The sequence below is a fragment of the Poecilia formosa genome, unplaced genomic scaffold, assembly GCF_000485575.1.
Source record: "Poecilia formosa unplaced genomic scaffold, Poecilia_formosa-5.1.2 Scaffold1, whole genome shotgun sequence".
In the NCBI taxonomy this organism is placed as follows: domain Eukaryota; kingdom Metazoa; phylum Chordata; class Actinopteri; order Cyprinodontiformes; family Poeciliidae; genus Poecilia; species Poecilia formosa.
Genome location: NW_006799940.1, coordinates 2,883,024 through 2,910,085, shown reverse-complemented (window position 1 = coordinate 2,910,085; position 27,062 = coordinate 2,883,024). Strand labels below are relative to the sequence as shown.

General features: G+C 39.1%; 3 protein-coding genes across 5 annotated transcripts in view; 1 reads left to right on the top strand and 2 right to left on the bottom strand.

Annotated features, from left to right (window-relative positions):
• Positions 1–6,946: 6,946 nt before the first annotated feature.
• Positions 6,947–14,391, bottom strand: cpsf2 (cleavage and polyadenylation specific factor 2). Its single transcript, XM_016668455.1, has 14 exons — positions 13,773–14,391; positions 13,159–13,318; positions 12,962–13,067; positions 12,746–12,875; positions 12,538–12,653; positions 12,220–12,407; positions 10,792–11,082; positions 10,588–10,688; positions 10,099–10,302; positions 9,858–10,010; positions 9,541–9,763; positions 8,454–8,768; positions 8,068–8,202; positions 6,947–7,356 (listed from the first exon to the last, which is right to left on the bottom strand). The coding sequence occupies exons 1-14, from the start codon at positions 13,919–13,921 to the stop codon at positions 7,264–7,266; spliced, it is 2,364 nt and encodes a 787-aa protein (XP_016523941.1). The 5' UTR covers positions 13,922–14,391; the 3' UTR covers positions 6,947–7,263.
• A 1,969-nt stretch (positions 14,392–16,360) lies between these two features.
• Positions 16,361–21,989, bottom strand: riox1 (ribosomal oxygenase 1). 3 transcript variants are annotated; one of them, XM_007545312.2, is made up of 15 exons: positions 21,863–21,989; positions 21,559–21,705; positions 21,335–21,474; positions 20,043–20,142; positions 19,738–19,851; positions 19,415–19,521; positions 19,216–19,323; positions 18,621–18,655; positions 18,227–18,405; positions 17,932–18,036; positions 17,254–17,395; positions 17,057–17,177; positions 16,879–16,978; positions 16,697–16,783; positions 16,361–16,608 (listed from the first exon to the last, which is right to left on the bottom strand). In XM_007545312.2, exons 1-15 carry the CDS (start codon positions 21,953–21,955, stop codon positions 16,522–16,524), a joined length of 1,665 nt encoding a protein of 554 aa, XP_007545374.1. In that variant the 5' UTR covers positions 21,956–21,989; the 3' UTR covers positions 16,361–16,521. The 3 variants fall into 3 exon arrangements, with proteins under 3 accessions (XP_007545374.1, XP_007545382.1, XP_007545389.1); XM_007545320.2 differs by having other exon boundaries at positions 21,335–21,471; XM_007545327.2 differs by having other exon boundaries at positions 21,335–21,468.
• A 1,429-nt stretch (positions 21,990–23,418) lies between these two features.
• The window catches only part of extl3 (exostosin-like glycosyltransferase 3), a 37,567-nt gene continuing 33,923 nt past the window's right edge, over positions 23,419–27,062 (top strand). The window contains exon 1 of the mRNA XM_007545301.2: positions 23,419–23,641. The gene's annotated coding sequence lies outside the window, so the exon portion shown is untranslated. The remainder of the gene's footprint in view (positions 23,642–27,062) is intronic.

The window sequence follows — 27,062 nt, the reverse complement described above, 5'->3', positions numbered from 1 at the left end:
CTTAGTGTACAGTTTGAATGTAGCAAACAAACTAAGTTGCAAATAGTTAATAATTAGGGCAGTTAACATGCAGCTATAACTTCCAGTTTACACAGTTAGCATATAGTTAGCTCTCAATTTAGTCAATAATTCTTCTTCTTCTTCTTCTTCTTCTTCTTCTTTTGTGGTGGTTGGCAAGCAACGTTTAGTTGTGCATTACTGCCATCTACTGGAATGGAGTGTGGACTGGGATGCTAAATATATATATTAAACAATTTTAAACAGAAAAAAAAAATATATATATATATATAAGAAAAAAGAAAATATATATATATATAGCTATATATATATATATATATTCTCTCAATTTCATCATCTTATAGTATTTTAGTAAAAAACTAAAAGATAATAACTCACCTATTTACCATGTAGTGTTAAATGGCCTTGCAGTTACCTATTAGTTAGGACAATTAGCATGCCATTTGCTAATATACACCCCTGCTGCCTAGCATTTGAAAAAAGCTTGCTTGGTTAGCATTGCTCAGTTATAAAGTCCAGTTAGGATACACCTTTCATTTAGCGTCCTGTTGAAGAAATAGTTTGCCATTAGTAACGTTTGTGTAAAGCCTCCAAAGCACATCTTGTAAAACATATATGTTCCATAGTATTCAAACAGCTTTTGACGGATTTATCAAGTGCTCTTTTTCACAGAATATTAAAAGGATTTCACAAATGAATATATCTTGGTTTTTGGAAGGCTCTTTTAGAGGCTTTTCCATCTTCTGAGGAAGACTGTAATGTGCCACAAAAAAACTCTGGGTTTAAACTGAGTTCAACAAATCAAATGGCATGACCGCTGGCTGTTCATCTTTCCTTTGTCGAGCCCTTTCTATTGCTACTGTTATGCAACAATTTATATATTATTACTACATAACTAACAAATACCTCTGAACGGAATATTATTTTAGCATTTAATGGATTATCTTTGTCCTAGGTAAACTAAATAATTGTTTATCTATTCAACAAACTTATACAATGAGCTGTTTTCTTTTAAGATAATCAGCTTCATTCTTTCAGACATCAGTTCAGTTTTTCTGAATGTTTTAATTCAGCTTAGCAAATGTAAAAGCTCCATAGAAAGGAATTAAGTCATTCGGTGATTCTTAAGGCATCGGCCTTATGACTGAAAAAAAAAATCCTGGTTATATCTTAAAGAGACTTAACCTTTTGTAATGAGCAGCACATAAATAACTTCATTATTCTTTTCTCTGCAGGGCAGAAAGGGATGGCTAGACAGGCAAAGAGCAACCTTTTCCCCTTGGAAATGTAGAGTGGAGAGCCCCATTCAGACTCACTTCAGAACATGCTGGCCATTCATTCTGAAAAGATAGGATCAGTACTGCGAAGACAGGCCACAAAGTCTATATTAATGTAGGAAGCTGTTCTCTGAAACAGAGGACAAGTGAAAGTAAGACCTTACAAAGCAATCTCTTGAAGCTGAAGTGGGAGGGGGGCATGCAATAAAATCAGAACGGCCTGCAGATTTCCCTGCTGTGTGATTTTCATCACCCTGTGCAAGCTACATATTGGACACAAAAGTTTTAGTTGCAGTGTAGGAGGGCGATGAGTAGGAGTTGTTAATGTCAAAGTCTAAATATTCATAAGCAGGCACGGAGAGTGACTTTTTAAAAAGAGTTTCCAGTTGAATTTTGAGTTCATCTGTCTATTCGTGAGTGCAAGCTTTGCATGCGTCTTTATTTTATTTTTCTGTGGCTCTAAAACTCTCCATATAGTTTTGCAAATGTGAGTTATTTTTCTTCCACACTGGGGAGGACATGTGATGACATTTTTAGCTGAAAGTCTGAGTCAGTTTAGGCCTGGATCACGACATTCATAACACCCCGTAGGCTACCGTGTGTTAAATTGTGCAGTTCTGTGCTGCTGGTTGTGTTGAGCGCATACGTAACAGCGCTCTCGGTCAGCACCGCTCACAATGTTCTCCATGTTGTGACGAGAAGGGGAATTGACTGTTGATCATTTTACAACCAGTAGGCGGGGATCAGGTTGTTTTTGCTCTCTAAAAGACTAAAACACTTTGCCCTACGTAGCGTTATCTAAACTTCGTCCTTTCTCTGCTAAAGAAAGCGCCTCCACAGCATGACACTCCCACCACTGTGTTTCACTGTAGAGATGTAAGTGTTAGTTTTCCTTCACACACCTCATTCAACATAGTTGCTGTGTCAATTACATGACTTAATTTCAGTAATCATTTATTCTTCCCACTCTTTCATATGTCAGGTTTGCAGCATGCATAACTGACAGATTTGAAATTGAATATCTGTAACGTCACAAAGACTGCAGAGAAAGTTGTGCAAGGAGGAAACCTTTGTTCACTAAGAAAAACATTCAAGGCCAGACCGAAGTTCACCACAGAGAAAATAGAAAAGGAATAAATATTTTTTGGCATATTTGGACAACAGAACTGTGGAAATGTTGGGATAAGCTAATTAAAACATCCAGGATAAAATATGACAATGCAACGGCCGAACTTCCCTTTTACAATTTAAAGAAACCAGGGAAGTTTTAGCTTTACCTATTCGGGGTCTGCTCATCACCATTGCATTGGATCTAAACTGATAAACTGTTACAGAGCTGAGTCACTTCTCTGGATTCACGCTCCTCACTCTGGACACTGCTTGTTTTCGTATCCACGTCTCTCGGTGCAAATGATTCACAGGCTTTACTCAGCCTGTAGTGTAGGCCGGAGTCCTGAATTTGGCAGAGGCGTCTCCGAGGGTAAACACGGGGAAGCTGATCTTCATTGTGGTGTCTGAGCTGGAACTAATCATCGGCAGGGTCTCCTCGCAGCTCTCAAGGTGGTGTCATGTGTGTCACATCAGATCAAGCCGGGCCGCTCTGATGTGCTGAGTGGAAAGAGCAGGCTGACCAGGTTGCATTCTGCTGACTGGCTCTGACCACTCGTCAGGCTGTGTGCAGCTCGCTAAGAGGCCGATACTGCCCTCGTCCAAAAAAAAAAAAAAAAAACACGTTTCCTGATCCTATGGCTTGCATCACCTCAAGTTACGGACGACCGACTGGTTCGTTTTGCTCTGAGAGGAAGAGAATGTGCTGCTTGTACCTTGGTTGGGCAAAACAGTCTCATGTGATCTGTCCTAAATATCTAGCCACATACGCATAATCATTGAGACAAGCACATGTCTCAGCAAGGGACTCAGACAGGATCAGTCCTAGCCATGAATGCATCCAACAAAGACCATTGTTTTATCAAAAGGCAACATGGCAACTGCCGTTTTGTGGGCTGTAGATAATCTGGAAAGCAAGTGCCTTTGTGTATTTGTTCTCATGAGTATTCCTGCTGTGTGTCTAAGTGTGAAAAGCAACTTGCTTAAGAGAATCACAACCAAAATAGCTTATTTCAGATTTCTTGTCTGAAAATCTTTCTGAGAAAGTATTTCTATTAGCATCCTTCTCAAAGACACACTTCTGATTTTTTTTTTTTAAATAAACTAAGCTGGGGGGGTTAAGTCCATTGTAAGTACGTTTTTCAATTCTCACAGCGTCAAAGGGCTGCTGTTAATTTCTGACTCATGCTTATTGTCTTAAAAAATAAAAAATAAAAAAAAATAAAAATAATAATAATAATAAAATCTTCATTATGTCCATTTGGGCAAAGTGACAGCTTCATTGTCTTTTTTGAAAGCTGTGCGGTTTTTTGGGAGTTTGTCCTCCATGCACATTTCCACACTGATGTCACCGGTATGAAGTGGTCTGCTTAGAGAAGAGAGACGTGCAACTCATAACGGGATTGATTTCATTCATTAACTCGTTCATTCTCCAACAACATGCACAGGTGAATGGACATTTGAGGAACTAGATGCTTTCTGTTTGAGTGCAGCTTTGTGCCAACTTGTACAGTGTGAAAGGCACAGTGGTGAGTTCACCCTGGAGCCAGGTTACGGAATCATGATTTGACTCAGTCCGACAGATTGACAGCGCACTTGTGGAGCTGAAAGCGGGTCTCTCGGTGGCCTCCAGGGGGCAGAGCAGCCTCTGTGTCCCCCAAGGCGTTTCTGCCCTGTGCCGCGGGCTTAGCTGCTTGTTACATTAAAACAGGGGCTTCTGTGACGGAGTCAGCATTATAAAAGCTAAGAGGATTAGCTGATGGACATTTCTGGCGTTGGCGGTCAATTATCAAAATGAAAAGCGGTGACTGGGCAGAGGCTGGCATGCTCTGTGGCACAAAGAGCTCCTCCTCATCTGCACTCTCTCTCTCTCTCTCTCTCTCTCTCTCTCTCTCTCTCTGCTCCAGTCTGTCACAGGTTACTTGGGTTCAGGGGAGGGGTTGGGGCAAATAAACAATAGCATCATGGGCGCGCTCCTGAACACGGAAGTTTTTGTTGTACGTCTCTGAGCGAGCCGGGGATTTAAAAAAAGAGCATTTAAATTTTAATGTTTCTAAAGTGCAAAAACTGTGCGTTATGCAACTGTATAAAACCAGGGCTGCACGTCATCCAGTCAGCCGTGCTTGAGCCTAACTCATTCAACCACACACATACACACTCCCATACAATTCCTTTCACTACTCAAGTGTGTGTGGGTATGTGTATCCTGCCCCTGGCCCTCCCTCCCTCCCCATCCCTGTGATTACTTCATATGCTATCATATCCTGTTCCAAGCGTGTGTGTGATGATGATGATGTGAGAGGCTGAGGTGAGGGGGAAGGAAAGAGGTTTGTTTTTGGTGTATCCATGAAAGAGGTATTCCACAGCTGCCCGTGGTAAGGATCCACTCCAGGGATTCACAGTAGGCTGCAAAGGTAATCAGCCGAGTCACTGTACCACCACCACCGCTGCTGCTGCAGAGGACACATCATGCCAGCCAACCTCCATCCTCAGCAAACCAACTTTCTAATCTGTTACACCTCACAGCGGCTCAGACGAGACGCATTCTAGAAGATTTAAGACACAAACAGTCAGGGGAATTCAAGTTATTATTTATTTTTTTTTTTTTTTTTGCTTTGCTGAAACATTTTATGAATTAAATGTTAATCTCGGCTCTCAAAAGCAGGCTCAATTAAATCCAATCCCGGTTATGACTTTAGTGACAATGCCATCCCATCACTGTAGCTACAGATGGCCTGGCTGCATTTGATAGGGGTATTCAGAGTTCTGGTTAGATGTCGTTGAAAAATGTCTCCATCTGCTGTTGCTGCAGTACCTAGTTCACCTGGTTAGAACGTGAAGCTCGAATCGAATCAGATCAAGTTTCTGTTTATTGCACATTTTTAAAACAACAGTAAACATCCTGTGCATAAAGTCCCCAAAGAAAAAGCTCGTACACATTAATAATACAAGCTAAGTAGAAAAATGAAAGGACATATTTTAAAAGGGGCCTGCCAAAGTGTGCCCGTCGGTTTGAATCCTGATGCTCAGCAACTATGCTAAGGTGAATTAAAATGGTTAGCTTAAATAATAGGGTTCAATTATAAAATCTTACTCAATTGCTTTGGATTGAGTGCTTTTGTGAGCACTAATTAGGTTCAAAGATGATTATATTGCTCTTTTGTCAAGGATTTGATTTCAACATGACAACAAAAAAAAAAGGCTCACGAGAAATCGAATTTAAACATTTTCTTATTGTGTAGTTCTTAAAACACTGCCCAGAATAATCATACGGAGTGAGAATAGTAAGGACACAAGAACAGAACCTAGAGGGACTCAACAAGAGAGGGCTTCAGAAGAAGAGACTTTCAACAAAATGTGCAAGAAAAGTTCTGCTGTGGAAAGATCTCAACCACACCAGTACAAAACCTTTAATAAAGCTATTTGTACAGCTGTCTCTTAAGCTTAAGCAATCACCTTCAACCAGGAGCGGCATTTGGACTTCATCTAACTTCACAAGGTTTGAGCAGACAGAGAGATCTTTGCTCTTTCCTCTGCATAATCTCCCCAGAGTCCTGAATCCTCTCATATGCTCTTTCTTCAGATCGCTCCAGTTTTTTCCCTTCTTCTTCTTTTGTACATCTGTGGGCTGAAATGGCTATGAATGAAGCTTGATCTAATGTCTGGTGAACTCTTTTTTCTGTTAATTTGGCTTTATTTATTTTTTTATATTATCCTGTGGAAAGATCAAATGCAACCAAATGTCCATTTTCCAGGGTATACTAATGTTTTAAGTTTTGTGGGATACTAAAAGGAGTTCCTGTTACCACACAGTCTAACAAGGTCACCAGGACTTTGAAAAAATAAAAACAGACCCACAGTGTAACGGCACCTCCACCGTACTTGTTACTTTTTACATATTGACCCTTTGGGTCACCATAGACCCACTTGAAGTGTTTGTTTCTTAGAAACCAAACTTTTATCGGATTGGAGGGATTTAGTTAAAGTTCTGCAAACTTCACATGTTTACATTTATGATGGTGGGACAGAAAATACTTTTTACTGACTCCCAAGCATCTGAATGGTATGCAGACATCACCTAATGATTGGGTGAACTTGTTGACACCAAGAGATTTCTTTCTATGCCCTTAACATTTTTTTTAGCTATTTTCTAAAAGGAATCCATCCAATTATTATGTCTATACTTCTGCAAAATAGGTTATGAAATACTAGTAACGATATCTACCTAGATACTCATAAACTTAAACAAGTAAATTAAACTAAAAAAAAGCGTTACATTTACTGTTTATAGGCTCATTGAGAGTATCAATATTTGCTGCAATGTTTTACTTTATAAAACATATTTTTTCTTGATTTTTTTATCTGCATAAAATGCATAAAGGTTTTTTTCTTTTATCACAAAATTTCAGCTGCTGCAATGACTTTACCATCTTTACAATATAAAGAGGGACAGTACTGTTCAAAGTGTATATTAGTGACAATATTGTTCAAATTACCACAATAAAATTGGCTGAACACGTATAATAGAGACAAACACGCAATGATCCGTTTGCAGGACAAACAATTTACTGACAGTAAGTGGAAAATAGCTTCCCAGGGGGTGGATTCATAGAAATGTGACAATTTCACAGGTGTTCATATGAAGAAGTCCACAAAGGTACACAATCTGCCTTTCACTTTATAAATGTAAACAATAAAAAAAACGTCTGGAACTAATGTATAAAAGGGGAAATATACAAGAGGTTTTGCAGTGAGGATGGAACAATCCGCAGGGCATAGACTGTATTAAAGTCCTTCTAAAGTCTGTGTTTTCTGCATCTATGGGGGTCTTCTTCTTCTTCTTCTTCTTCTGCTGCTGCTGCTACACAACAGCGTACTGCTGATAAAGCAGCTCCCGGATCTTATAGTAGTCGTCACACAGGCAGCCTTCTAGGCCGATGCGTCCAGGCTCCGTCTGAGCAAAAAGAACAGAAAGATTCACAGGTCACCTCAGCCCTAAAGCAACGAGGTTGCATCTCTCAGCAGAGATAAACAAACCTTGTGCAGCAGATCGCTGCAGAGAAAAACATCTTTACGGTTTGTTCCCTATTCTTTTGTGCAGACGTTTGTTTTTTTGGTTTTTTTAAAGTGTCTCATGAATTCAGATCAAGATTTCCCATTTAAATAGCATCCGAACAATCTTTGTTACTAGTCACAGCGCTCTTTGATTTCATTTTCTGTGTTGCGTCTATTTTAGGTTCTTGTCAATTATGCAGTTTGTTGTTAGCATCCTGGCTTCAGCTTGTACTCTGGTTAAATCCTGATTGATTTTTTTTGTCTTTCACCTAAGGTGAGATATTTTCATGTGCCACTGGGGATTTTATATTCTACTTAGGTAATCTCTGTTTGCTCCTCTGTCTCTTAAGATAACTCATTATTTCTCATGTCAACTTCTTCTTCTTCTTCTTCTTCACCAATAACTCAGGCTACTTTCCATAACAGTAGCCTGGTTGTGCTCAAACTCAATGCTTCATGAAATGAACAGTGATGATCGAAAGGAAAAGCTCGACAGGCTGCGTCAAATGACAACAGCTGAACAATCTGTGCTGCTGAATGTCTTCTGTACTCTGACTGACCGCCCGCATGCTCAGAAAGAGGATATGGACAGAGCGGTTTGGACGCTCACCCTGCGGACGGCCACCACGTTGTTGCACACCAGAACTCCACCCACAAATTCAGCCTGGATGCCCTCTCTCAGCAAGACCTGCTTGAAGTCAGACAGCCGAGGCTCGTTGATGAACACAGACTGATGGCCTGAAATCTGAGGAGAGGAGGAAATAGCTGACTCAGTTAAACTGAACTCTTAATAGACCATTTTGAACATGTACAATTAAAATCACAAGGAAATATCTTCTCAAAAATCTCGGCAAGTCAACTGACCATTTTTTTTTTTTTTTTGGTCGAAAAGAAATATTTAGGCTTAATAAATGCAAATGTTAACGTTGAATTTACAGAAAGTACTCAGTGCTGTGTACTAGAAGCTTTCCTAAAAGAAAAACCACAGCTGCCCACCTCAGTGGGAGGCAGCGGCTCTAGAGTGGGAATGACGTCGCTCTCCTCCGACATCTCCTTCTCGTCCTCTCCAAACAGGTTCTTCATGGCGCGCTGCGCCGCCACGGCCGTGGCGTTATGGTCGATGCCAAGCTCAGGGGCGGTGTCCATGGGAACCTCGCCGTCCTCCGCCTCCTCTTTCACGCCCTCCTCCAGCATCACGCCGGTGTCCACCTTGGCCACGCGCATGTCCAGCACGCCGTCGATCCAGGCCAGCTCCGTGTCTTTGGCCTTGCAGAACTGCAGAGAGCTCACCAGGGAGTCTTTCAGCCGCACCTTTAAGTTAAGATGAAGGGAGAGGATGACAGGGTTTCTGCAGCTTTCACCAACTCAAATGTAGGACTTTTAAGACCATTATGAATAAAATGTAAGACTTGTGTCATGACAGAAATGTACAAGAGGAACATTTCACACTTTATATAGTAATAATCACAAGATTCTTTGCACAGAATGCGTGTAGCATCACACAGGTTGGAAACAGAAATGAGCCACACATCATCCAGCCAATTGACAATAGTTTACAAAAAAGCTATCCAGCTAGCTGGTAAGGGTCTATTAGCATCTAGTTAGCGGTAGCCTCAACCACCTGGAGCCACAGAATATAAGCAATCAAGCTTTTGATCTGACAGAAAAGTCTCACGAGAAAAATGAACAACATAAAATATACAAGATTAAATAGTCCTGCCACATCAAAAAGACCCGAGATTACTGTATTTAAGGTAAACTTACATATTTTACAATGAAGTTAAGACATTTTGAGGGAGGCCTTAATGTTAGATACATGAATTTAAGACTTGGAAACACACTGCGGCGATTGGGAAGGTTACACAAAAGAAATTACGTTAATGACTCAACAAATGCAACTTAAGTGAATTTGTTTCACAGCAGAAGAAACACACAACTCATAGTTCAACTCCTCTACTTTTTGTCACAGTCTAATCTCAAACATTATGTGGATTTGACCTGATAGACTATCAAACCTAATCAACAAACCACAGTAAAGGTTCTCCAGTGGGCATCTTTAAAAGCAGATTTTCATGAGACTGACCTGGTAGATGTGCGTCTCGCTGGTGGCGTCCACAGTCTCCTGCAGTTTGGGTGTGTAAACTTTGATGTCTTTGCTGAAAGCCTTGCAGGACTCGGCCAGGTCCAGACTTGCTTCTGGTGGCCCGTGAACAATCACAAGCTGTCTGGGCTTCATCTGATTTATGATCTTCTTTATGGAGTCGCCATCGGAGCGACCTTCGTAGTCTATGTACGTCACCCTCGCTCTATAACATAGAAGAAGAAACACAGGGTCATTGTAAGAGTTTTATAGATATGGAGATTATACTGGTGTGGTTCACTTTGCGAGTAATCACTCACCTTATTTCAAAATTCTCAACACTTGAGACACATTTTGTAGGAACGACAGACAAATCCTGGTCCATGGGTTCGTCGCCATTTGTCAGCCCAGATTCCAGTTTGTTCTTCTCCTCTTCTGTGGCTTGCAGTTCAGGAACCAAAAAGTCTTCAATCCTTTAAGAAAAAAACACAATGGGTTACTTGGTTATAAAAAAAAATAAAAAATCTCTACTTCCTTCGATTTGCATTAAGATTTCAGCACCTGATGATTTCTCCATACTCGTCCCATTTGATTCTCTCCTCATGCACCGGGAACATGGGGTATGACTTTTTGGCCTGTTTGAAGAAGCTTCCTTTGCGGCTCCCCTCGCCCTTCATCATCAGGTCATGATGCTTGGTTTTCACCGCAGCCGGCTGATCCAGATCGTCTTCCATGTCGCTCTCATCGCTCGAATCCACATCCACCCTGAAAAAAGCCATAAAAACACTTTAATTCCATCTAAAGTTCTTTCTTACAGCTTGTACGTCATACGACATTTTTTCATTTGTAATCAGGGGTAAATTTTTGTGTTTCTAGTACTTTAAATAGATCAAAAATTATACATTGTGGACTTCACTAGTCCCTCTTTCAACACAATAATTAACAACTTTCACAAATATTTTACTTATTACATTCCATGTTAAAAGAAAAAAAAAACAAAAAAACAACCTGTTACCATACTTTAAAGATTCAGAGATCATCCAAACTTACTCTTTGGCTTGTTCCATTTTTTTAACTGCTTCCTTCTTTATTTTCTCCTTTTCAAGATACTCGTCCAGCTCCTTCCCTTCCAGTTTTACTCGTTTCCTGACCTGATGTGCATAGAAGAAGTTAATCATGATTCTGGGATGCTGGAACATAGGCACAAATGGCAGCATTTTTCAGGGAAGATTCTGCACGAAAAACCCCTCTCACCTCCAAATCCAGCATCTTTTCTCCAGGATTGTCGATGAGATAGCGGGCCAGGGTGCCAGGCGTGGTGCGGTAGGTAAGGATGATGGAATTTTTAGCATTTTGGCACCACTGGGTGAAGAGCTCCCTGGAGAAGCCAGACTCAAGGTCCGGTTGGCTGCAAAGCACCACCTTGGGACTGGGTACCCGGGCCAGGTCTGCCAGACTGTGGCAAAGGTTCAAGTGTCGGAACTGGAACGGATTGTTCCTTTTGTCCTCAAAACACCTCATGAGTTTGTCACTCATCCATTCCACCTACAGAGACGGGTTTGGTTTTTACAAGAAAAAAAAAGAAGAAAAAAAAAAACAGGTGGAAAGACAACATAATGAATAGTAATGGAATGAAAACAACACAATTCTTTTCCAAGTGTGGAAAAACTTGGAAAAAATCTTACAACAAAGATGATGGAAAGACCCTAAAACACTCCAGAAAACAAGAAGACATTTTTAATTCAAACCTCAGTTTCAAGATGCACTCAATCGTTAACCAGAATTGGATTTTATTATTAGGAAAACATTTTCAGAGGAAGGCCAATTTTCTCTCAAGCCAATACAGACAACAGAGTCATTAATCCATGCTTTTGTTACTCGCAGATTGGATCCCTGCTCTGCTCCTTTGTCTGCAAAAAAACAATTACAAAGTTGCAATACTTAAAAGTTCAGTTGCCAGACTCTCTGCTATGGTTACCTGTTAAACTCAGCAATTAATTTGAAGCCATTTTTCTTGTTTGCAACGCTCTTAATGGTCTTAGAAGATCTCACTTACACTATGAAGAATACTAGACTCAGCTTCCAGAAATACTCAGGTCCCTTTGTAGCCGTTTATTAAATATTCCAGTAGTTATAAGTAAGGCATATAACTTTACTTATATGCTTTACTTATATAAGTAAAGTTATATACTTACATAAGTATATAACTTATATAAGTTATATATAAGTTATATACTGGAACATCTTTACATAACGTACAGAGGAAGACAGAAGGTTCTTAAAAGCAAACTGAAGACACATTTTTTTCAACTTAGAATTTTTCTGAGATCTTAAAATGCACAATTTATTATTCTGCAATTTTTAAATAAGCATATGGCTTTTGATTTGAGTTTTAAAATGTTTTTAACTGAATAGCTTTATCTAATATCTGTGTGCATCGTTTTATTGGAGATATTTTACTTTTAGCTGTTTAGCTATTTTGCTTCAGCTCTCATTTTGCAACCATGTTTTGTTTGGTTTCTTGAATCATTATTTGTTATAAACTACTTGTTGTAGCTCTAATGACGAAAACTGATCACAACATTCATGCTCATATCTGTGCTACAACTGAAATACTTAATGTCTTTTGGAGTCCATTAAAACCAAAATTAAGTTGTATGAAAGTGTGACACTGATTGGTACCTGGGACTTGGAGAACTCCACCACGTTGTAGCTGACGTTGTTGAGCAGCGCTAGTGGGTAAACGCCGAGCCCAGCGTCCTTCGTCCTCCAAATCTGGTCGAGGAGCTGCGCCAGCTCCAGCACGCGGCCGGCCGTATCCACGGCAATAAGGACATTACCATTACCACGCAGGGTCTCCATTACGTTCGCTTTGTGGGTATTAAAGGAGGATGATGATACAGCCATTAGTAAAGACGCAGACAGAGTATTCTATATAGTCTCATGCTTACTGAACCGAAGGTGCTTTTTACTGTAAAGACTTCTGTGCGTATTACTCACTAAGCAGCTGCTCGTCTCTTTGTTTGCGGCGTGGCTGCACATAAGCAGCATTGAAGGAATCTGTAATGAGCAAAGACGGTCGACTAATGCTCTCCAGTGTGCAGCCGTTAAGGTGGCTGGAACAGACAGAGAAGAAGAGCACGCAAATTAGCAACTGATGTATGGCTTAAGATCTTGCTTTCACATGTATGTTTTTGTGTCTGTTTACATTTCTCTCTTATGATTGAAGTCCACTGCATAAACTATTTCCTCCTCCCCGTCCTTGACAATTTTCCAAATGGTGCCTCCGATCATGTGTCCGGCTGGGAGAGGAGTGATCGACAGACCATGCCCCTTTCCTGTAACGAAAAGAAAATAACTTTCATAAAATCATCTTCTTATGAAAGGTTATAGAAAATGGGGTGACGCTTGATTTTCGTCTCACCTTTCAGATTGACAATCTGTGAGTATTTCAGCTGCTGGATTTTATCAAAAGCACTGTCCACGTCATCCAGGGTGAAGAGCGTGAAATCTTCACTGTTGTTTCTTGACTAAGAACAAGAAAAGAGCATTCAGGGAATCAGTTCTCTTCTTGCAAATACAACATTTATTTACCTTAAACCTTAACTTGCAGTACTGTACCTGATATAGATCGTACATGAACATCTGACCCATTTTGTAGACAGGAATGGTGGCGTAGATGGTGCAGTTCAGACCCAGTTTGCCCACAGCGTAGGGCAGGGCTCCCAGGTGAATGGGGTCAGGGTGCGACAGCAGGACTGCATCAACCTGGTGAACATATCTGACAGCAAAAATGTAATACAGAGAGGAAAAAAGTTAGAAGCTTCTTTAAACAATTTAGATTTAGCTCCTGAAAGTTATTCTGAGTTTTTCATAACTTAGCAGTCATGTTGAAATGTCACTTGATTTAATCTGATTCGATTACATTTATAAAAAACATATTTCAGCAATGTAGAAAACCGTTTTATCACTTGATGCACAGTCAATATATTTGAAAAGCACTATGGTTGGAAACTCAATGAGTATCTCAAACATTTTTTTGTGGCCCAGACGAACAATTTATATATATATATTAAAAAAACAGATTTACGGATTTAGTTTTTATATCATCCAGAACATGTACGAGAACAATGATCTAACCCAGTGAAAATAAAAGGGTGCAACAACTTTCTGTGTTCTGTTAAAGCCGAAATGCAATACATAAATAAAACTTTGACATCTGTAATCATACTCACCGCTTCATGGCATCAATAATGTCCATTGAGAAGTTCTCGTCCCATCCACAGTCCAGGAGGAAGCGAAATTCATCCACCTGCAGCAGGTAGCAAAGAGCCGACTCCTCCTGGACCCCCGACACGGCTGTCAGCTTGATAATGGAAGTCATTTTCCCTTTACTTTTCTCAACAAAAGCACAAACCCGTCTTCATCAAACCAACTTTAAATGTTGAGTCTCTATAACAAAGGCCAACTATAAAGAATCATTCAAAGGCAAACCAAAGTGTTTTTTTTAAAAGCAAAATTCCACAAAATGGAATACAACGTGAGCTGCATGACAATAAACGTAAATGTTTCTAGCAAGATAAAATATGAATTCAGTTTGGCTTTGACAACGATTGTTAGCCGTTTACCGGGCAACGGCTATTTAGCATGCTAGCTACATGCTAGGTAGATAACTAAAAGAAAGCTGAAAACGTCAAAAAAGCGACAGAATATAACATTAAATAAATATATCCTTCTTTTGAATATAAGAAAATAACCTTAAAGTTATTATTTATTATTACTTCAAAATCAAGACTTTTCTGTTAGCGGGTTTGAAGCGGCCATTTTGGCTGCTACGTCATAGGTGAAAGGGTAAAGGAACGTACCAAATAAAGTCATAATAAATCTGTGTGAAAACAGTAAATATGACGTTGTCGGACTATATTGAATGAATTCTATATAAAACATAGGATTAACTTGTATCTTATTGTAAATTAATTTTCGAACACAATCCTTGTAACCGTGTTGTCATTTAGCATAAACACGTCGTTGAAACATACTTGGTACAATCCAATGTCCTTCGCATAGAAAAGGAAGATCTGAAGGCTGCTGTTTGGTGTTAACATAAGGTATTATTTTAAAGCTATTCATTTATTTTCTTTCTTATTGTTTGCCTTCAATTGGTTTTACATATTTATCTCGCTGAAATAGATATTCATGCAAAAAAAAACAAAATAATCTTTCTAACATACGGCGTTAGTTGCTAATGCCAGTTAGCAGCGGGTGAATGTGTATCAAGTATAGATTCGTGTCATTTTTGTTGGATTTCGTTGATAGCCAAATAACCAAATAAAATGATATGCAGCTATATAATTTTAAATGGATGTTGTTGATTTTAATGTAACTACATCTGTAATTAAGTTTGCTTGTCAATGTGAAAACACATAAACAAACTTAACATACTTCCTCACCCGTGTTCAAATAAATGTTGATTAAATAGGCTACTTAAAAATCATTAGAGGCTCCTCAATTACTTGGTACTGTTCGAAAGTAGACCTAAATTAATTCTAGTTTGTTTTCAGGACTAACAAACCTCATCAACGCTGTGAAATTGAAATCTTTTTACCGATTTTTATGCATTTCGAGGAGCATTTGTAGAATAGCCTGCAAGCATCTTCCTTTGACCTCAGGTCGTGTCAATGAAGAAAAAGAAGGAGAACACTGCCGTGAAACTTTCCTTTCACATTTAAAATATTTGAAACGATTTGTGTTGTACATTTACAGCATCTTGAGTTGAAGAATTTAGATTCAGCTAACATTAAAAGCATTTGTGCATTTATACAGGTGTATAACAGACAAGTATTGTAGGGCTGATGGAAGTAAAATGTAGGATTAATAAACCAAAGGCTTTTTACTTATCTTTATTTTTCAATAACACATGTAGAATGCAAAATTAAAGACACTATTGAAGCATCCTGTGTAAACCTTTGTATTTCAATGTTAATATTGTACGTCTCATCTAAAGAACAAAAACTCTGCTATAAACGTAACATTGTTTTTGCTTATCTGTAATTATTGCCCCATTCTTAAAAGGGAAATATTTCACTCTGTCGCCTTGTTGTTTACTCAGGATGCAGAGAAGACAAGTTCTGATGCAATTTGCTGGCTTCCTTAGACATTTTGTTATTGAGCTAAATTTGGAATAAAATGTTTGCTGAATTAAATTAAAATTGTTTCACTGTGTTACAGTCCTGTGATTAAAAAGAATGAAAATGCCTTAGGATGCCATTTTTTGTGTGTGTTTTGATCTGGATAAAATAATGTTCATTTAAATAATACAAAAAAATATATACTTTTATGTACCAACATCTCAGATCAGTCCCTCATCTTTTTCCCTGCTTTGGTTGTAGGAACCATGGTCAAATTCGCATTATCCAGTGTGAATTGGGCACACATATTGGTTCCCATGGGCTTTGTGATTGGATGGTACCTTGACAAACAACAGGACCAGAAGCTAACAGCATTCAGAAACAAGAGTGCACTGTACAAGAGGTAAGAACTGTAATTACTTGTGGCTCAAGTCAATTTTGAAAATGCAAACTGTCTTTGAAGTGACAATCATAACACGTTTTGATACAATCTTATGACCGTTGAACCTTTTGTCCCCTGCAGAGAGTTGAAACCTGGTGAGGAGGTGACCTGGAAGTAGACGCTTCACTGCTTGTAAAGTTCCATCGGTTTAAGTGTGAATGAATAATGATGAGTGGCCCTGAAGCTGTAATGTTGAAGGAGACTGATGTACACCTTATTTTGAGTTGTATCAACTAAAATAAATAAAAATGTCTGTTCTCAAGAACTTTTTATTTGCTAGTATGTTTTTTATGCATCAGAAAAATCAAGAAAAGGCACATTCATGAAAATAACAGATTCAAAAGAAGATTGTTTTAGACTTGAGTTTTATGGTGTAGATCTTATTTTAAACAAACATTAAATTTTACAATGTGGTCATTCTGACTCAACAGCTGGTGGGGCCTCAAGAGGTTCGGAAGTGTGGATAATTCCCTTCTCAAAAAGAAGTTCAGCCAAAGCAATCTGGGGGAGGAGGGAAGCATCAGCAATTAATACATAACTCATATCGTCACTGACAGTAAATATTACTGCAAATAGCATAGAATCCCACCTTGTCCTGAATAAAATCACAAGGCAAAGTTCCCACTGTCACAAAGTTGGGATATGAATGGATCAGAAACTCAACAGCATCTGTGTGCTGAAAGAAGTAAAAAAAAAAAAAATGAAATAAAATAAGGTAGATGTAATCAAAACAATGCACAACATAAGAATTAAGACACAAAACGAACATACCTCTGCTTGTATTTCAAAGCTCTTGGGCTCCTCTTTGTGGTAAACTCTGGAGTTATCTACGGTGTAGCAAAGGTGCACGGCATCTCCATCGCCACATAGTCTGGCACAAAAAGAAGAATCGGTAAGGTGTATTTTTGCTAACTAAAAATAAAAAAAAATAAAAGTTTTGCTGTTGTACCTGGCACACCCTCCACGAAGCAGCTTGATCTTGGTCTGGGTAGTGATGTGAACACCGACATTCTTAACTTTGCCATCTTCCCACCTGGCCGGCGCTCCTTGCACGCTGGTGGCCAGTTCATCTGAGAGCGATGAGATCAAATATTGGAACCTCAAAACCGTCCATTCATGCGTAATCTCATACGTTACAGCACAAACCTGGAGTGAGCACAGGAGGCAGGCAGTCGTGGAAGAATTCTTTGGCTTTCTGGTCGACGGCGGCGTCCACCGGGGCGAAATTCGGCAGTTTCTTTATCAGCTTCTCAACCCGAGACAAGAATATTTCCCTCCGTGGGTCCTCCTGCACAAGAACAATTTCACACACTAGGAGTTGCGGTTTCGGTGAAAAGTTGCTTATTACGAGCATAAACGTCATTAATTCGGGCATTTTAAGCTTGTTTGAACCATTCTTTTTACAAGGTGGCATGATTATAGCACACAATTGCAATTATTTTCAAAAACAAAACTTTGGTCCACAAGTCTGAATTTAGAGTGGAGCTAAAGAAATGCTTATATATTATTAAACAGACTAACATTAGCTAAACCTTTTTTAAAATCCACCAACCAATTTATAATTTATAATTTCCAATCAGAACAGTGAGAGTTATTCTAGAATTGCACTGATTGGTACAAAAAGAGCAGTCAAGGTGCAGCTTGCTGAGATACATTTAAAATGAAAAAGATAATAAAAATGGTGGGGGGTGTATGTTTATATTTGAGTCTACAGATTAGATAAAATTCCCCAAATTTCACAACCACGCATGCAATTTTTGTTTTAAAAAAATAAATCTTTAATTTCCAAGGAAGTCCAGAATGAGTTCATATAGCAATAATGACCTTATCTGAATTTTGCACTCCCATGTAGGTCAGGTAGTTCAAAGGTAAACCCCGTCTAAACTCCACATCTTCCTCCATCGCCACTTCTAATGCAGCAGGGATGACCTAAACATGAAATCACAAAATATTAAATCAAATAAAACAGCTCAACCACTTTAATTTCCTTATTTCAAAATGTATCACACACAACGCAGTAAGGAGTCTACATCAACTTGTTGTATATTTCGAATGTTGCAACGCAGTAATGCGGCTTCCTGCCAGCTGTGTTCGACTGCGGGACCGAAAGTGAATTTACCTTCTGCAGCAGGTCGCCCCAGCTGTTTTTCTGGTATGAGGAGATGGTGATGTGCAGAGAGTGTGCGTCTGGCAAACAGTTGCCCTGATGGATGAATCCTCGAGGGAAGAAGAGGAGATCCCCAGCTTCCAGCACCACGTCCAGGATGGGCTTCCCAATCTCTGCCTGGTCAAAGTTTGCTAGAAAGGAGAACGCAAAATGTCCGACGCATTCTCATCAGCCACAATATCAAATGTGCTGCATGTCAAAAGAGTTGATTCACTTCTCCTATTGTTATAAAATTAGCTTGTTCTCTCTGTAAAACCGGTTTTGGAAAAGGATTAAAATGCCCTGTTTTCATTTCAGATTAGGTAAATTATGTCACTGAAAGAATCAAGACCTTTTTGGTACTTACGGCTAGAAAGCACAGGCAAGACTTCACCTTCAGACCTAAAGATGTAAATAAAATAAAATAAAAATAAAGGTTATTTCTCCCACTGTAATTACCCCAAAATATTATTTATATAATTGATACATATCTACCAGAAATTTAGTCAACAACCCAAAATGTTGGCTGCTCTTGCCTCAAATTACTTCCACTTTATATACGTGTAATAAAAACTGATCAAGATATTTAAAAAAAATGCATATTATTCAAGAATTTCTTTTGTCAAAAAAAAAGGGAACAATTATGAAGTTGAAAAAAATCTTAAAAGTGTGGCATGCCTTTATATTTAACCCCATCTATTAATGCAAATATGTAGAAGAAGATGCTTGGATCAGATCAGAGTAAAATGTAAATTTTCTCCACCATAAAACATGCTGGTGGCAGCATCATGCAGTGGGGATCATTTTCTTCAGCAAGGACAGGGGAGCAATTTTCTTTTTAAAGAAAAAAAAACAGACACCATTAAATTCTAAAACAAAATTTGAAAAATATTTCTGTATTGTTATAGGAGAACAGATGAACTTGATGCTTTTTGATGAGTTTAAACCTTAATGAATTTTACCTCGGTTTGTACACTCGCCAGTGTTTCTTCCCTTCCAGCTGAATCACGAAAGCTTCAATGTCGTCATAATGTGGAGCAAAACCTTGAGTTCCCGGAGGTGTCAGATATCTGGTCAAAGGAAAAATGCGTTTAAAACTGAAACAAACAAAAAATAAGTTTGAAGCAAGCAAGTTTTTTTTTTTTTTCCCCTTGAACTTACACATTGGCTCCTGCCATACTATCAAATTTCTCCTGGAGGATAGAAAGCACATTCCACACAGTGGAGGAGAAAGCCTGAGGATTCAGGAGGCGAACAGAGCAGCCACTCTAGATGAAAAAATATCAAGTCATTTCACATATTTAGTGCATTGACTTCAATAAAATGTAAATTTATATCTCTAACTTCTTCATGGATGTTATCTTGGAAAATATGAACATTTCTTAATGCATTCCTTAGACAAATTTCAGCTACAAAATGACACCTAAAAGTTATTAGGAATACTTGCTTAAACGAGCATAAAACCTGAACCGTTCCATTCTTACCTCATAAAAATCCCACACAGTGAACGCCAGAGCTCTCCCTGGTGGGTTGTGCGTTTCCCTCTTGCCATTAACGTAGCTGGTGATATCCAGGTTCACTCCATACTGGACATTTTCCTTTAAGAAAAAAAAAAAAAACACAAATTTTTGTTGATGCAGGCTAAAAAAAAAGAGTGGTAGATCTAAGTTTTTGCATAATTTATGAACTGAGAAAAACGGATATTTCAGTTTTTGACTCACTGATCACCAGTTAGAGGTGATCATTGGATAACAGGCCGACAGATTTGTGCATCGTTTCAGAACATTACCTTCCTCAATATACGGTCAAACTCAGCTGTTGAAAACAATCCCTTGTAATAATCTGGATTCTTGCGCTGAACGTAGACAGGCTTCTTTTCCCATGTTTCCCTTCACATATAGAAAAAAGTCAAATAAATCACAGTGAAGCAAACACATGAGGCAAAACAAAAAAAAATACATGGTGTATGAGATTTTGAAATCCAAGTAAGAAGATATATTATATATCTTCCAAGTTGCTTGTGCGGTGTTTGTCCCGAGCACATTTTCCCCAGTAAGCATTTAGAAACATTTGGCAAATTTGAAACTAAATAGCATAGGAAGCCCTCAAGGCTCCATTGATTGTTTGTGGGGAAAAATCCCAGTAGGAGAAACTGTAGGACAAACAGCTGAAAATATAAATGCTGACGATGACAAAAGCTTTACAGAACACGCTGTGCTTTCCCCAGATGGAAGCACTGACAAAGATCATGGGGACAAGTGCGCAAGCAGCTCACTGCATATCACAGCATTTTCTCACACACACACTCTGCAGACCTGCTGCAGGTAAATCCATACGTTTAAACCAGATCCACTGATGATAGCAACCTTTATGTGCTATTTAATAATAACAGAAAATGTTAGTGTACCATGTTAAAGAATACAGAGTTCAACCTTATATACAATGAAGCATCACCAGGATGTGCAGAAAAAAACAAACAATACTTTTAGATAATCCAGTTCCTAGCAAAAACATTACCACCAACTTGCTGCATTTAAATAAAAGTATGAAAAGTACGCCGTCCATTTGTTCTGCCCTATTTAACCTGATATTCCTAAATGGACTTCGGTGCAACCAAACTGCATCAAAAGCGTGTAACTTATTATCAATGTAAACACAGCTGCTCTCTGTAGGTTCTCAGACGTTTTTTGACGAACAAACACCATCATGAAGACCAAGAAACAAAGCAGACAAATGATGGGATTAACATGGAACCGCAGAGATTCCCCAGGTCAGCTGGAAGAATCTGCCAGCAGATTATGCAGTAGTCACTTCAATGTGCTGGTTCTACGAAAGGGTAACGAGAGAGGAACACATAAAGACATCCTGATTACAGCTCTGTAGTGGGTAAAGCTAATTAGATTAAGTTTGACTGTTTCGCCAACTTGCAAAACCTGATGAATATAGGGGAGAGGTAGAAAACTAATGCAGCAAATCATTCTGGACGTACCAACTGTGTAGTGACACATTGTGGTGGCTGTGGGGGGTTCAATTAAATGCAGAGCATCTTACAAATCATGTAGCATCATATAGACACTTTACCTGAAGAAGTACTTGGCAGGAACGGGATTGAGGAGCCACTGGAATAAGTTGTTGGCTCTTTCTTTGCTGTTGTTAACTCTGGTCAGTTCAGTGAGCAAAGCATCCAAAGACTCTGCAGTTACACTCTCCTGCTGCTGCTGCTTTAACAAACACAAAGGCTCAATCTGGTTCGCACAACTGACTCAACAACAATGATTTACGGCAAACCCTGAGCAGATGCTTACAGTATTATCTGGTCCATTTTTCTTACTCTCCTGTTTATTTGCTGCCTTCTCGAGTTTTTTGCGGATCTTCCTCCTCTTGGCCCGTTCTTGGTTGACAATAGCAGCTGCAGACCCATTTACTTTTTTCTTTTTCTTCTTTACTTCCACCTAATTAGATTTAAAAAAAAAAAAAAAGGAGGCTAATTTAAAGTGCCACACAATGACGATGCGAAGAAACACGAACATCAGTTATGTGTTCGTACAGTAAATAAGCCATGCATATATAGATATTCCCGTCGGGTATTAATGAAGCCTGTACACACACCTTTACCCGCTGGCAGGGCTTCTTAAGCGGAGGGGGCAACTCTGACTGCAGAGACTGATACAAAGAAAAAGCAGACATGTGTTTACCCTCCATGCTCTCCACATTGAGACTGTTTCTGCTACGACTGGATTGGTACGTCTGAGCTTTAGATAACTCATTACTGCCACCAACAGGACGGGAGGACTGAAGCTCACGCCAAAATTCTAAAATGAACCAACAGGCTAATAATAATAATGTATCATAAGTATAATTCATTTAGTTTTGTTCATTTATTGATTAAAAAAATATTTTCTTATTGTTATTCCACCACTTCAGCTGTCTCCTTTTTGGTGGCAAGGAGCAGCGACTCCACTTTGAGCTCTCCCAATATGACAGAGCTCCTTACCTCTAAGACTACTTAGAGCTAAGACTTCCTCCATAAGCCACCACGCCGCCCTATAGAGGAAATCTATTTCATCCACGTGTATCTGGGCTTCTTCCAGTCATGATTCATATCATAAGAACATAAGGGAGGGTCTGAATCTAGGCTAAGCTCTAAAGTAAGAGCTTTACGTTTTGGCTCAGCTCTTTCTCCACAACAGACTGGAGCAGAGCCTGCATTACTGCAGACAAAACCTCAATCCATCTGTCCATCTACTGTTCCTTCCTACCATCACTAATAAATACACCAAGATTAAACTCGGGCAAAGGTTGACCCTGAGTCTAGAGGGAGCAGACCACCTTTTTCAAGTCAAGAATCATGGCCTCAGACTTAGAGGAGCTGACTCAACTGAAAACCACTCCGGTGTATGCAAAAGGTCCTGACCTCAAGAAGCCACCAGAACACATCATCAGCAAACAGCAAATATGAGATCCTGAGGTTGCCAAACCAGTCACCCCTCCCCCACTTTCCTATGCCTTAGGATCTTGTCAATGAACACCACAAACATGATCGGTTACAAGGGGGCAGTCATGGCAGAGTCCAACGCACACTGGGAGCAAGATCAACTTTACACTGAGAATGTGGGCACAGCTCTTGCTTGGGACATACAAGGATCGGATAGCCTTTAAAAGCTGCCCAGATACTCCATACTCCCCCAGCAGCCCCCACAAAATACCTTCTCCACATCCACAACACATCCTTATTACAGCATAACAAATAATATACTAACCATTGTCAGCAATAACAGTTACTAAATTAAGTTAGGAGAAATGAAGGTCATAGAGTTTAACAGCTGCTAGGAGAAAGGACATATAAAAAACGCTCGTTTGTGCACCTGGGATGCAGCAGTCTGTCAGTTCAACAACATCTGCATATTATAGAGACACTGTCCAAAACTGATGTTATTTTAGCCAAATTTCTTCTGTCTGATACCATCTACACTGGACTAGCTTTTTATTTTAAACATTCCACAGTTCATTACTGTGGAGCTAAAGTTATTATGGAAGCCCAGAAGGCGCAGATTGCAGACTCCTGGTCTACAATGCGCCATAAAAGTGGACCGCATCCAGAGCGAACACCAGGGGGCGCAGTTTCTCCACCTTTCTACAGCAGCGTTTAATGGCACTGCTCTACCTCGTTTCCCAGAATGCCTCACTGCGTGCAGTCAGTGATGTTTGTGCAGCCGTCGCTCCAACAATGCAGCTTTTAATGGAGCTGTGAGATGGAAACGCAGCAGCACCGCCAGGCTGGCCGGGGACCGTAGCCGCTCAGATTTAACACTGTCACACTTCTCACTAGCTCTCCGTCCGCCGGGGGAGGAATTAGCCTCCATTTCCAGGACGCACTTTCTGCTGGAGGTGAGTAGCCTTTGAAGCTAATGTTGGTCTTGTATCGCAGGACAGAGTAAATACATTTTGTTGTGACCACTGCTGGCTAACACTGGCTAGCTCTGGTCTTGAGGAGGTTTGTGTATGAACACCTCCTTTTATCTTCAGGAGGGTAATATAATGCCGTTTTGACGTCTTTCTACTGGAGGTGCTGGTTATGTTACTGGTTTGAGTCAAAGGGGGGGTTATGAAGAGGGTTTCTGTAGCAGCTGCAGGAATGTTTCGCTCTGATTTCAGTAGAAGCACACGTCAACCAGCCGGTGTAGCGCACAGGGATGCGGTCTGCTGCCTATTTATTGTATGTCCAGGCTGCAGCTTTAAACATTTATCCTTTCTACAATAACTCATACTTGACCATAACCCCACATTCCCCATACCTACCCATTTAACCCTCCAGTATGCCGTAACTGACATAACATGCATAATGGTGAAATAGGCTCTTCAGCTGACTTTACTGACACTACAAAGGAAATAAAAAGAGAGTTATAGTATTCTGTCAATTCTGCAATTGTTTTTGCAAGTTATAAATTATTCCTTATTTGCCATAATTAAATTACTCATTAGCTTGTGTTTTGTTAGTTTATAAAGACCGTCTTTTTCTTTCCCTTTCTTAATTATGAACTGCTTTGTGTCAGTCACATTGAAATCCCATTAGAACAGATTGAGTTTTGCACTCCTGCGGTTGTAATGTGACAAGTTTTCCAGCCACTTTAATTGAATATTCACAATTTTTCTGTAATGGCTTATCTTGTTATGGAAATATATTTTTTGTTATTGCAAATTGGCCCGGTGTGTTACAGACCTTTTTTTCACACCCATCAGTCACGTAGCAGCCAAATGTCTGGATATCACCTGATAGTGGTCACCTCACATCATTTGCATGGTGGAAACAAAATAAGCAAATGCAGCTCAAACCGTCTGGAAATATTTTTTTTCCAGCACAGAGAATATCTATTTAGCACAGAGCCAGGCCAGGTGTTATTATACTACAGAGTCTGAGTAAAGAGCGAATTCGTTCAACGGTTATCTTGGTCTGCGCTGTTAGGTCAGAGTTGTTTGCTCGCTGCAAGGTCAGTTGATGGCTGGCACGAGGATCATTTCCTCAAACTAGTTAACAACTAAATCCTCAGTAGAGTGTTTTTGTTATTTCTTGTTTGTAGAAGTATCTTTACATTTTATTATTGAGCCATTCAAAGTGCACTCTATCTATAGACATGCTTGGAAGTAAGAAAGTCAAAAATGAACCATATGTCATACAGACTATGCTAGGGATTGGTTGTTTGAATCCTGTACAGTTAATAGTTTGTGTAAGATGCTGTTCTAGAACTGTGCAGTTCCTGGTTGCTGCATGTCGAAGTAACTTTGTTCTGATTTGTTCTTTTTGTAGACTGTTTTTCATGTTTGTTTGTTTTTTGGATTGAGAGACATTATTTAATTTCCCTTTGGGTTAAATGAAATGTTTTTTGAATTTGAACTTGTATTCTTTATGTAAAATGATTTCCTTTAAACTATCTTGTTTGTGCGGAATGTGGGTGTGTGAGAAACGTGACTGAATTAAACACAACTCGTGTTTGGATTTTTTTTTTTTAATCAAGAAAGTTCCCTTTGTGTATTAATGTTTCTTTTGCTAGAAACACATTGCAGCAATATGTTATTTAAGCTACTGTAATTGGACTAATTGGAATGAACTTTCTGTTATTTTATTAAAGTAGACTCGCACATTGAAAACTCAGTGTGAGAGTTTTATGTAAGTTGGGAAATTATTTATGCTGTGACATTTTGTCGTGTTACAAACGCTAACTTAAAAACACTACATTTATTTTATTTTTTCAATTTACAAACTGAGATTTGTGCATAATTGTGAAGTGAAAGAAAAATGATAAATGGTGGTGTGCATTTCTTTTAATCCCTTCTGGAGCAACACTTTCAGAATCTTTCACTTACAACTGCAATTCTTTGGGTATGTTTCAGAAAGTTTTGTACGTCTAGAGGTTAGAAAATTTTTTTTTTCTTTACTTTGCACAATAGTCAGCTTTGCTGGAGAGTCACAGGTTCTCTTGGCTTTGCATTTGGATTCCTTTTCCTGGATGGTTTTGGAGTTTATACCAGGTTTTCTTACCTACCTGTTTCTCCCGAAGAAAGGATCCCCCCTGCATGAAGCTACCGCCACCGTGTTTTACGTTGTGAATTATGTAATATGTTTACATTATCTGCGATGCATAGCTCTTTGCATTAAGCCCAGAAATAAAAAAAAAAAAAAAAAAAAAAACATTTTGGTCTCATCTGACAAGACCAAAGCTTCTCTCTGATTTAAACTTCTTCACGACTTTCTAACTTGACCTGCCTGCTCTGTTTTCTTTCCTTTATAATGCTGTTTGCTCATTATTGTTCACTAACAAACCTGTGAGGCCTTCACAGAACTAGAATTAAGTCATATGAGCTCTAATTACATGAGTTATAAATGTATTTATAACTATAATTATTTAGTTTCTCTGTAATTTATTTATGGTTCAAAGGAAAGAAAATTGGATGAAGCCCTCGTAGCTATTTTTCTTGGTTTATTCCATAAAACACCACTAAAATGGATGGAATTGAGTTATAGTAACCTAATAAAGTCAGGTTACCTTCAAGAAGCATGAATACTTTTTTGTGCCCTGTGCAGTAAGTTGCAATGTTTGTAATTTGAACTTCCCTGGCTTTAAGAATATAATGGACCAGAGTGTGAATTTAGATGTGCCACACAGAGCAGCATGCAGTCCATCGTGGACAGAAATATTGATCTTTTTCTCTGAGGATTGACTCCCATGCTTTGCCTGAATGATTCCTGCTTCCTCATGGTCACGTTTAGCAACAACAGTCTAAATTTTATTATGAGAAACTTCACTTGTTTAAAATATTCCAATAATAACATATTCTCATTCACCTCTATCATTTAAGCTCAGAAAATGTTGATATAAATATTTACTGTATTGGTCTCTTTCTGTCCTATAATAATTTTTCAATGAAGATGCTACTAACTCCATCCTATCCTGCTTCAAATCTTCCATTTCTTAGGAGACATTAACATTTTTTAAACTCTGCGTAGGTGTTCTCACTTCCAGATTTCTGCTGTGGCCCGCTGAAACCCTTCATTAATATTATTAGTTACACCTGTGCTTGTCCTTCCTGCTGTCAAAAGCCAAAATGTCTTCAGTCTGGCTAGTGGAAAAAATCCAGCTAGCTGGATACGTATGCAGCTCTGGTGAAAAAATGGACTTGAGCTCCTTGTGAGAATGAATGTCATGCAGATTTTGGGTTGTTAATGATCTGTTTAAGTCATTCTCATTTTATTTTTAAATCCTCATACATTAGACAGTTTAATTGATGATTTGTACGTGAGAGTTTAGCGGTC

Bases quoted from the DNA above. Each gene is read 5' to 3' on its own strand.
- riox1 (XM_007545312.2), bottom strand. From the start codon at position 21,955: ATGGAGGGTAAACACATGTCTGCTTTTTCTTTGTATCAGTCTCTGCAG. The intron at 17,178-17,253 runs GTTTGTGCTGTA...CATCGCTCTCAG, and splicing joins GCCTCCTGTGCTCACTCCAG to ATGAACTGGCCACCAGCGTG. The intron at 16,784-16,878 runs GTATGTTCGTTT...TACTTCTTTCAG, and splicing joins GCTTTGAAATACAAGCAGAG to CACACAGATGCTGTTGAGTT.
- cpsf2 (XM_016668455.1), bottom strand. From the start codon at position 13,921: ATGACTTCCATTATCAAGCTGACAGCCGTGTCGGGGGTCCAGGAGGAG. The intron at 12,654-12,745 runs GTAAACAGACAC...TGTCTGTTCCAG, and splicing joins TTCAATCATAAGAGAGAAAT to CCACCTTAACGGCTGCACAC. The intron at 11,083-12,219 runs GTACCAATCAGT...CCGTCTCTGTAG, and splicing joins TGGAGTTCTCCAAGTCCCAG to GTGGAATGGATGAGTGACAA.